The 10,410-nt window shown below is 39.5% G+C and overlaps 1 protein-coding gene across 4 annotated transcripts in view; it reads left to right on the top strand.

Annotated features, from left to right (window-relative positions):
- Positions 1 to 8,366: 8,366 nt before the first annotated feature.
- RRAGB (Ras related GTP binding B) overlaps positions 8,367 to 10,410 on the top strand; it is a 37,229-nt gene continuing 35,185 nt past the window's right edge. For 2 of the 4 annotated variants that reach the window (XM_069464556.1, XM_069464555.1), the window contains exons 1-2: positions 8,367 to 8,406; positions 9,882 to 9,915. In XM_069464556.1, coding sequence (XP_069320657.1) covers positions 9,904 to 9,915 — 12 coding nt within the window. In that variant the 5' untranslated portion in view covers positions 8,367 to 8,406; positions 9,882 to 9,903. Of the gene's footprint in view, positions 9,037 to 9,881; positions 9,916 to 10,410 lie in introns of all 4 variants that reach the window. The other 2 variants (XM_069464553.1, XM_069464552.1) reach the window with 1 other exon arrangement.

Genomic DNA, 10,410 nt, shown 5'->3' with positions numbered 1-10,410 from the left:
AGCCCGGAAATAAATCATCACATGTATATAGTCAAATGATTTTTGACAAGGGTGCCAAGACCATTTAATGAGGAAAGGAAAGTCTTTTCAACAAATTATGTTGGGAAACCTGATATTCACATGCAACAGAATCAGTTTGGATCCTTACCTTATACCATATGTAAAAATTAACTCAAAATGGATCAAAGATCTAAACATGACATCTAAAACTATAAAACTCTCAGAAGAAAATAGAGTGGAAAATATTTATAAAACTGTATTTCACAATGATTTCATGATTATGACAACAAAAGCACAGGCAACAAAAGAAAAAATAGATAAATTGGACTACGCCAAAATTAAAAACTCCTATGCATCAAAGGACTCAATCAGTAGATTGAAAAGGCAACCTATAGAGTGGGAGAAAATATTTGCAAACCATATTTCTGATGAAGGATTGATATTCAAAACATATAAGGAACTCCTAGAACTCAACAACAAAAATAAACAAACAACCCAATTAAAAAATGTGTAAAGGACTTGAGCAGCCCTCTCTCCAAAGAAGATCTAGAAATAGCCAAAAAGTACATTAAAATATGCTCAACATCACTAATCATTAGGGGAGTGCAAATCAAAACTACAATGAGATACCTCTTCATACCCATTAAGATGGCTATCATTTAAAAAAGGAAAATAACAAGTGTTGTTGGCCGGGCGCGGTGGCTCACGCCTGTAATCCTAGCTCTCTGGGAGGCCGAGGTGGGCGGATCGTTTGAGCTCAGGAGTTCGAGACCAGCCTGAGCAAGAGCGAGACCCCATCTCTACTAAAAAAATAGAAAGAAATTATATGGACAGCTAAAAATATATATAGAAAAAATTAGCCGGGCATGGTGGTGCATGCCTGTAGTCCCAGCTACTCGGGAGGCTGAGACAGGAGGATCGCTTGAGCCCAGGAGTTTGAGGTTGCTGTGAGCTAGGCTGACGCCATGGCACTCACTCTAGCCCGGGCAACAGAGTGAGACTCTGTCTCAAAAAAAAAAAAAAAAAAGCAAGTGTTGTTGAGAATGTAGACTGGAAACTTTGTGCATTGTTGGTGGGAATGGTATAGCTGCTATGGAAAAAAGTATAGTCATTCCTCAAAGAGTTAAAAATAGAATTACTGTATGATTCAGCAATTCCACTTCTGAATACATACCAAACAAATCTGAAGGCAGTAATTTGAAGAGACATTATTTGTACATTCATGTTCATAGTAGCATTATTTACAATAGCCAAAAAGTAGAAGCAAACCAAGAGTCCATCGATGGATGGATTGATAAACAAAATGCACACTACAGCATCAAACTCCTGGGCTCAAGCAATCCTCTTGCCTCAGCATCCCAACTAGCTGGGACTACAGGTGTGCAGCACTGTGCCTGGATCTCTAGCATTTTTAAATTCTTTCTCAGAATTTTCATCTCCCTGCTTACATTATCCATCTTTCTTGTATGTCTTCTACTTGTTTTCATTAAGTACACAGCTTGTCAAATTTCTGGTCTTATAATTCCAACATTCCTGCCCTATCTGTCTCTGATTTTCATGCCTGTTCAGTCTCTTCACACTGTATTTTTTTGTTTGCCTTTTAAGTATGCCTTCTAATTTTTTTTTTTGAAAGGTGAACATGATGTACTGGGTAAAAGGAACTGCAATAAATAGGCCTTTAGCACACACCTGTAGTACCAGCTACTGGGGGGCTGAGGTGGAAGGATCACTTGAGCCCAGGAGTTTGAGGTTGCAGTGAGCTATGGTGATGCCATTGCACTCTAGCCTGGGCAACAGAGAGAGACACTGTCTTTAAAAAATAGGCCTTTGGTAATATAGTAGTTAGTCAGGTGTCAGGGAGGAGAAGTTCTATACTCCTATAACTAGGTCTTAGTCTTTGGTGAGCCTGTGCCCCTAGACTGTGAACTTCACTAGTGCTTTTCAGTTATTTTTCTCTCTTAGGTGGGGCAAGATAGCTATAATAGGCTGGAGTTGAGTATTCCCCTTCTCCCAGATAGTTTAGGATTTGATAATAACCAAGCAGGTTGGGCTCTGGTAAAATACAGTTGACCCTTGAAAAAGGGAGGAATTAGGAACACTGATCCCTACACAGTTGAAAGTCCACATATAACTTTTGACTTCTCCAAAACTTGACTACTAATAGCCTACTGTTGACCAGAAGCTTTACCAATAATATAAACAGTTGATTAACACATATTTTGTATGTTGTATGTATTACATAATGTATTCTTACAATAAAATAAGCTACAGAAATTGTTATTAAAATCATAAGGAAGTGAAAGTATATTTACTATTCATTAAGTGGAAGTGGGTCATCATAAAGGTCTTCATCCTTGTCTTCTTCACACTGAGGAGGAGGAGGACGAAGAGGAGGGATTCATCTTGGTGTATCAGGGGTGGCAGAGAGGGAAGAGGTAGTGGAGATGGAAGGGGAGGCAGGAGAGGCAGGCACACTCAGTGTAACTTTATGGAAACACATCGTGATTTCTATGGAACTTTTTGCTTTTTTATTTCTCTAAAAACCTTTTTATAGGTACCAATTCTTCTTCCACCACTTGCTTTAGTTTCAGTGTCCATATCATAGAAGGGTTCATGTTGTAAAAGAAGTCTAAATCCATCTTGAATAATCAGAACCCTTCTGCCAGATTGTCTAATGTCAATTTGTTTTCTGGCACTGCTTAGTTTATGTCTTCTTCCTTATCATTTGGCATTGGTTTGGAAGCATTCATCTCTATCAAGTCATCTTCTGTTTATTCCTCTGGCTGGTGTCTGTTAGCTCTTGAATTTTTCTAAGATCCATATCTTGAAACCCTTCAGCCCCCACACAGCTTTTTGCCATATCCACAATCTCTTGCATGATTTTCTTTTTTTTTTTTTTATTTAATTTTACAGAATCAAAGAGTCTAACAGTATATCTTGTTAGATACAGTATGTCCTCATAATGTATACATTATTTCTTGTACAATGATATGAAATAATATGGGAAATATTCATGATAAATTATTAAGTGAACAGTGCAAGTTAAAAACAATAGTTTCATATTTTTTTCCCCACCCCCCCTTTCCCGAGTCAGCACCTTCAAGTGTTACCACTCCCCAAACGGTGCGCAATGCACTCATTGTGTAGGCATACCCCCATCCCCTCCCCCACCCCCCACCTCAGTCTGATGTCCAATTGGTGTCGTTCCTAGATTTGTATTTAGGTGATGATCAAGGAAACCAATTTTCTGGTGAGTACATGTGATGCTTGTTTTTCCATTCTTGGGATACTTCACTTAATATGATGGGTTCCAACTCTCTCCAGGAGAACCATAGAGATGTTGTATCTTCATCATTCCTTATAGCTGAGTAGTATTCCATGGTATACATATACCACAGTTTACTAATCCAATCATGTATTGATGGGCATTTGGGTTGTTTCCACATCTTTGCTATTGTGAATTGTGCTGCTATAAACATTTGGGTACACGTGCCTTTGTTACAGAATGACCTTTTTTCCTTTGGGTATATGCCCAGTAATGGGATTGCTGGGTCAAATGGCAGGTCTACTTGAATCTGTTTAAGATACCTCCATAATGCTTTCCACAGAGGTTGCACTAGTTTGCAGTCCCACCAGCAGTGTCTTAGTGTTCCTGTCTCTCCACACCCACGCCAACATGTGTTGTTTTGGGTTTTTTTGATAAAGGCCATTCTCACTGGGGTTAAGTAATATCTCATTGTGGTTTTGATTTGCATTTCCCTGATGATTAGAGATGTTGAACACTTTTTCATATGTTTGTTAGCCATTTTTATATCTTCTTTTGAAAAATTTCTATTCATGTCCTTTGCCCACTTTTTGATAGGGTTGCTTGATTTTTTCTTGCTGATTTTCCTGAGTTCTAAATAGATTCTTGTTATCAGTCCTTTATCTGATGTGTAGTATGCAAAAATTTTTTCCCATTCTGTAGGTGGTCTGTTTATTCTCTGGACAGTTTCTTTGGCTGTGCAGAAGCTTTTTAATTTAATCATGTCCCATTCATTAATTTTTGTTGCTGCTGTGATTGCCTTGGGGGTCTTCTTCATAAATTCTTTGCCTAGGCCAATGTCTGTAAGAGTCTTTCCTACATTTTCTTCTAGAATTCTGATTGTATCACGCCTAAGGTTTAAGCATGATTTTCTTGATTGGCTCTGTTGTAAATCCTGTGAAGTCACGTGCAACATCTGCACACAGTTTTCTTCAGCAGGAATTTATTGCTCTGGGCTTGATGGGTTTTACAGCTTTTCTATAACAATGATGACATCTTCAATGGTGTAATCTTTCCAGACTTTCATGATGTTCAACTTTGTCTTGTAATGGTGTGACTGTTTGCTGCTTCTTGGGAGTACTTCTAGCATCACTAGTGTCACTTCATATGGGTCCTGTGGTGTTATTCAAGATTTACAATACTGCACTAAACATGATGAAAAATACATGAGAAACGTGAGAGATCACTTTTTACTGAGACAAATTTTACTGGAGAGACAAACTGCTCACACAGAGATTATTAGCATCACACAGCATTTCAAGCGGATATTCACAACGCTTGAGCTCACCACAATAAGCAACAAGAGGTGGCCACAAATTATCGCAGTAGTATAATATTGCAGTTAATTTTATGCACTTAATGATTTAATACTGCATATTTATGTTTGTTTACATTTCTCTCAACTGTGAATGGCATCATGCACAGTCTGTGTTTGTGTGTGTTGATAAATTTTAACTTTTTATAGTAGACTGGTGTATTTCTTATGGTAGTAAATGATAAAATAAACTAGTATCTATATATATTTTACACATTAATATATATTTAACTTTTTGTTAACTTATTCTATATTTCTAGGCTATGCAGTTTGTCTACAAGTTTTTTCAAATTGTTGCAAATCTCTAAAAAAAATCTTCCAATATATTAATTAAAAAAATCCACATATAAGTAGACCTGTTGAGATCAAACTCATGTTGTTCAAGGGTCAACTGTAGTTTCTTCTGAGGGCTAACCTTATTAAGAAAAAGAGTGCTCCTGTGTGTTTCAAAATGGTTACTTTTCCCCTCCTCCTTTCAGAAGCAGGATGGGATTTTTCTCTGATATTCACTGTGAGGCAGAGCTGGTAGAGCTCCTGGAGGTAAAACTCACATAAGTGTGCTTCCTCCCTCCTCCATAGCTGGGCCCCCTGGAGTTTTTAACTCTCAGGCTGGACCACATAGAGCCTCCAACAATTCATAAATTATAGTTCCGGTTTTCCTACTCAGATAGTGGTTCCCAGGAAGGTTTCTACTCATGAGTTTCTGCTCTGGAAAGTTATCATTATTTGTATCTGCATGCCTCTCCAGTTCTGGGGGCAGCTGTTTGTCCTGTGACATCACTTATCTGGAAGATCTAAGAAAAATTGTTGATTCTTCAGTTTTTTCAGCTTTTTATTTATTGTTAGCATGGAGTCCTTACTTCTAAGCTCATTACATGCAGGACTGGAAACCGAAAAGTCCCTCCACCAGGTTTTCTTTCATCAAATCCCTACGTCTAGTTAACTGGAAGAAAATTTTGTAATATTTTAAGCCAAGGGATAGAAATAGAGAAGAAATTGCTGCCAGCAGGATGTAGCAATGAACTCACCAGTCTCTAAGTAGCAGGGAGGTATGGAAAAAGAGGAAGAAGGGAAGGGTGGAGGAAGTGAAGGGTAGGCAAGTTATGAGTGGCAGTTTGCAGATTGGAGACCTAGGAGTGTGTTTGAGAATAAAGGTACTTAGATTGAATTTAGGGAATAAAAGAAAACTGAGATCTTATTGGAGTCTTTGTTAGGGGTCTATATTACTTTTTCTTGCTGAGATGGATGGTTGGAAAAAATCTACATTTGGATCTGGACAAAAGGATTGCTGATGTTTGTATGTGTGTGTATGGTGGAGCTGAAGTGTTAAGACAGAAGCATCTGACAGGCAGTGGGACCTGAAATAGAGTGATGTTTGTAACTCTAGTATCCATGATAGCTCCTGCCACTGAATGGCTGCTCAATAAATATTTTTTGAATGAGTGTGTGGGTAATAAAGTTTATTTAACACTTTCTGAAAAGAACCTATAATAAAAAGTTAAAAAAAATAATTTGACAAAAATAAAAAGTGGCTTCCATCTTTTATCTATGTAAGATTCTTTAATGAAAATGTAAAAAGTAAGCAACCAAAGGTAACTGGGTAGAAACCACAATCTTAACCGCTGTACCATATAGGAATGCATTGTACCAACAGTCTTATTTACCATTCTTTGAAATCAATATTGAATTTGGTTTAGTTCCTCAATCTTATTCCACTCCATTCCTTCTACTCCCCTCCTCCTACCCATATTCCTCCTCTTTCCTCTTCTCCTTTCTCTTCTCTTCCTTCCCTCTTCCCATCTCCCTACTTCTGCCCCTTTTCTTCATCTCTCCCCTCCCTTTCTTTATATGTTCCTTCCTCTTCTTACTTCTTGCTGCTTGGCACTTTGAAGCAACTACTAGCAGTTCCTCATGAAGGTTGAGTGCGGTAGTGAGTGAGGCAGTGAGAATGGGTAGAGCAATACAGCTGGTGAGTAGCTATAGGCTAGATTTTGAAGGTTCTTGTGTTGATACACATTTTCCTTAAGTTATGGAAGTGTATTAAAGCAGAGAAATAGCCTCCTCTGATTTGTGCTTTATAAGATCATTCAAGCAGCTGGTAGGGAAGATGGATGGTTTAGAGGAGGAGGGAAGACAGACCAGCAGGAGCAGGGAGACAGCAAATTTTTATAAAAGAGAGGTTTAAAGGGAGCAATTTTGCTGGTGAAGCCTGGAGGTAGTAGGTTAAAAGCTGCCTTTACAAAGCAGGCACGTATTAGTTACATGGAATATTTTTATAGGTGAGATGACTGATGAAGATTGTCCTATGCACTCCTAACCCCTTCGGAGCTGCCTCTGTAGAAAAGTCACTTAGGAAGCTGTTAACTAAAAAAAAAAAAAATTAATGAGGTTTATACTTTGGAAAAAGGAGAGCTTTATTCCTCATAAAGGCTTGTACTTGTTGGGCAGCCACTCAAACATGCTGGGAAGCAGAGCCTTGGCCAGAAGCCAGGCACACGTGCTTCAAAGAACAGACAAAAGAAACAAGATTTTATACTGAGTGGGGGCAGTCAAATGTACACATACAATAAGCTATAGGGGGAGTCATGAATATTTATGAAAAAAGGAAATCATGTGCATTTGTAATTGTGATTTATCTCTCTGATCCCTTCATGGCTGGGAACTCAGTTTTAAGGTGTTTCTGGGATCCCCTTGGCCGAGAGGAGTCCATTTAGTTACCAGAGGGCTAAGGATTTTATTTTAGTTCACAAAGCTATTGCAATTATCCAGGCTGGAGTTTATGACAGCAGAAACAAAAACAGCAGCAGTAAGACAAAGAGAGGACAGACTGTAGAAAACAGACCAATCATGACCTGGTATCATTGACTTGTATGAAGGGGCAGTGAAGGTAAAATGACTTTCTGGTTTGGGACTCAGGGTCTTTCACCAAACAGGAAAAGCTAGAATAGGAGCTCAATTGCGGGCAGGTGATGGGACAGAGGCAGGAGATTAGTGAGTGATAGGGCTAAGGATCACTATTGGGAATAGAATAATTTTTTCTTGAGGCAAGACAGTTGTGGGGAGGACAAGGACCTCAAGTGGGAAGTGTGGGAACAGACAGTACCCTGTTTCCGTGCAATTTCCCTTCCTTTCTTTTCTTACGAAAGTAATATATGTACATGGTTATATATAAGTAATAAATATATAAAAGTAATATATTAATTATAAATAATCTATAAATAAGACATCATAGTATGCAATATATAATAAATATTTATATTAACATGTTTGTTAATATATAAATTATTAATATCTTGTTACTATTATGTCATTTATATATTATATAAATATATATACTACAGAAGAGCTTAAGATGAAAAGTAAAAGCGCTTTAGCTGTATTAATTCATTTAATCATAGACTCGGTTACAAAGATTAACAACAAAAGCAGGAAGACAAAGACAATGCTCGGCCTTCCCCGCCAAAAACCGTTAAAGGCAAGCAGCAGTAAAAACAGCTAGCTTGGAGGCACTGAAATTGCAACCGTCTCCTTTAATTCTCTGCCGCAGGTGGGTGGGGACAGGCCGGCCAACTATTAAAGAGCCTGGAGGCTCGCAGCGCCTTACCCAGCCCGAGGCTCTGAGAGTCAAGGCCACGTGACGTCGCCAGGCGGCACTCTGGCTTTCCTGGAGCAGTCTCTATGGTATTCTTCCCAGCCCACCCACCCCTTGGGTAGCGGCAGTCACGTGACAGGCTCTGGGTTTACGGCAGGTGCCCACGTGATCCTGGCCTGCAGTCGGGTGGCTGCGGTGAGGTATCTGGGTTCCTGAAGGGCGGGCGGTTAGGTCGTAACCGCCGCCGGCGGCGGACTCTCCCGGGCGGCCAGGCTCGGGAGCAACGAGCCGGCTGAGGCGTTCGTCGCTTAGTGCCTACGGCACGGGTCAGCTCTTTCTGCCACCTCCGCCTTCGCGGTCCCCACCTCTTTGCGGGTGAAGTCACCTTTTTGGGTTTTGAGACCTTGGGGCCTGAAGCTCAAACTTGGGGCGAACCCCCAACCCACCTCTCTTTTTCTCTCATCCTCCATCTCTTCCTTTGTACCACCGAATCACTTGGCCTTTAAGCTGGCCAGCCTGGCTGTGCTTTGAGGCCAGGTTCGGGGCAGTAAAGGTAACCGCGGGGAACGCGGCCCCCCAGTGGACAAAGGCGGAGGCAAGAATAGAGCAGGCCTAAGGGCCGCAGGCGATGAGAATAGGTGGCTGAGGGTGTGAACGAGAAAACAAACCAAAAAAAAAAAAAAAAAAAAAAGTACTGCGGATTTAGAAGGGACTGGAAAGGACTTGTTGCACGATGGAAGAATCTGACTCTGAGAAAAAGATGGAGAAAGAAAATCTGGGGCCGAGAATGGATTCTCCATTAGGGGAACCGGAAGGATCGCTTGGGTGGGTGAAGGGTATTATGTCAAACCTGGAAGAGGGGGAGTTCTAATTGAAGAGAGTTCTGGAATTAGAGCACTTCCCCCCACTCCCAATGATAAATTGCTTGATTTACCAGTAAGGTTGATTGGTATCATGGTTTTGACTGCAGGATAAACTGGAAAGCAGAGTGGTGCTAACTGAGCAGAAATAATCCTTAGGACAGGGCTGATATTTCTGGTGGTGATGGTGGTGGGGTATTCTAATTGAGGAAGCACTTCTGAGTTGCTTTGAATTATCAGTAAAGGAGATTTGATATCACTATTTTGGGGCTAGGATTACGATTTCCTGGTCAGAGAGTAGAGGCTTGAGAGTGCCTTTGTGCCAATTTTTAACTGCATTTTGAGACTTGTATTATATGTACTTTGTGCCTGTGATAAGTGAAATATGGCTTGGAAGGAAAGGTGAAGGACTAAAGATACTTCCAGCTTTTGAAAATATAAGGCTGAAATTCTTTAAAGTAGACTATTCAAATATGAAAATATTTGATTTAATAAAATACCTGTATGTGTTCTTTTGATTAATTTTTCATGATGAGAAACAATTGAATTTTAATGGCTTATTTATATTCCTAAAAATATCTTTCTAGGAGCTATCTCCTGAGTTCCTAATTAGGGGGATAAGGACTATAAACCCAGTTTTATAATTTAGGAATATGGGGGCATCTACTTAGCTGAGGTCCCACACACAACTGTACTCAGTTGTTGTACTAAATATGCTCTTTTGCACCTCACATTTATTTATATTTCTTTAATTTCAATTTTTAAGGCAATCGGATCATGGAAACTCTGTATTTTGGTTTATATCTACAGGTGGGTGCTACCAAATACAGCTATGAAGAAAAAGGTAAGACGTGTTAGGTACATCAAAAACATGAAGGTAAAGGTAAGAACTTGCTATTCAGGAAATATGTGGTGTAGTGGGGATATATATAATATATATCATCTTTCCCGAACTATTGCAGGAGCCTTGTACATGGTCTTCCTAACTGTTGTCCCCTTCTTTCTTACCAGATTTAATTATTCTAATGTATAAATCTGACTGGATCATTCACATACTTAAGAACTTTTGGTAACTTTCTAAAGCCCATGGAATAAAATCCAAATGGATTTTAAAATAATGACTTAAAAATCTATTCCTGACTAAACTATCTGCCACACCTATGCACCCTATCAAAGTCATACAGAATTTGTCCTCCAGATTTACAGATTGATTTGCACTTTGTGCAGACCATACACACACACTACATGACCTTATGCCTGCACATTTACTGTTACCCTAACTCAAATTTTACCACTTAAAGATCTTACATGAGCTCTCCAGCTGGAATTGAGTACTCCT

The sequence above is a fragment of the Eulemur rufifrons genome, chromosome 30, assembly GCF_041146395.1.
Source record: "Eulemur rufifrons isolate Redbay chromosome 30, OSU_ERuf_1, whole genome shotgun sequence".
NCBI lineage: Eukaryota > Metazoa > Chordata > Mammalia > Primates > Lemuridae > Eulemur > Eulemur rufifrons.
The sequence above is the reverse complement of the archived record's forward strand: the minus strand, read 5'-3'. Positions and strand labels throughout refer to the sequence as shown.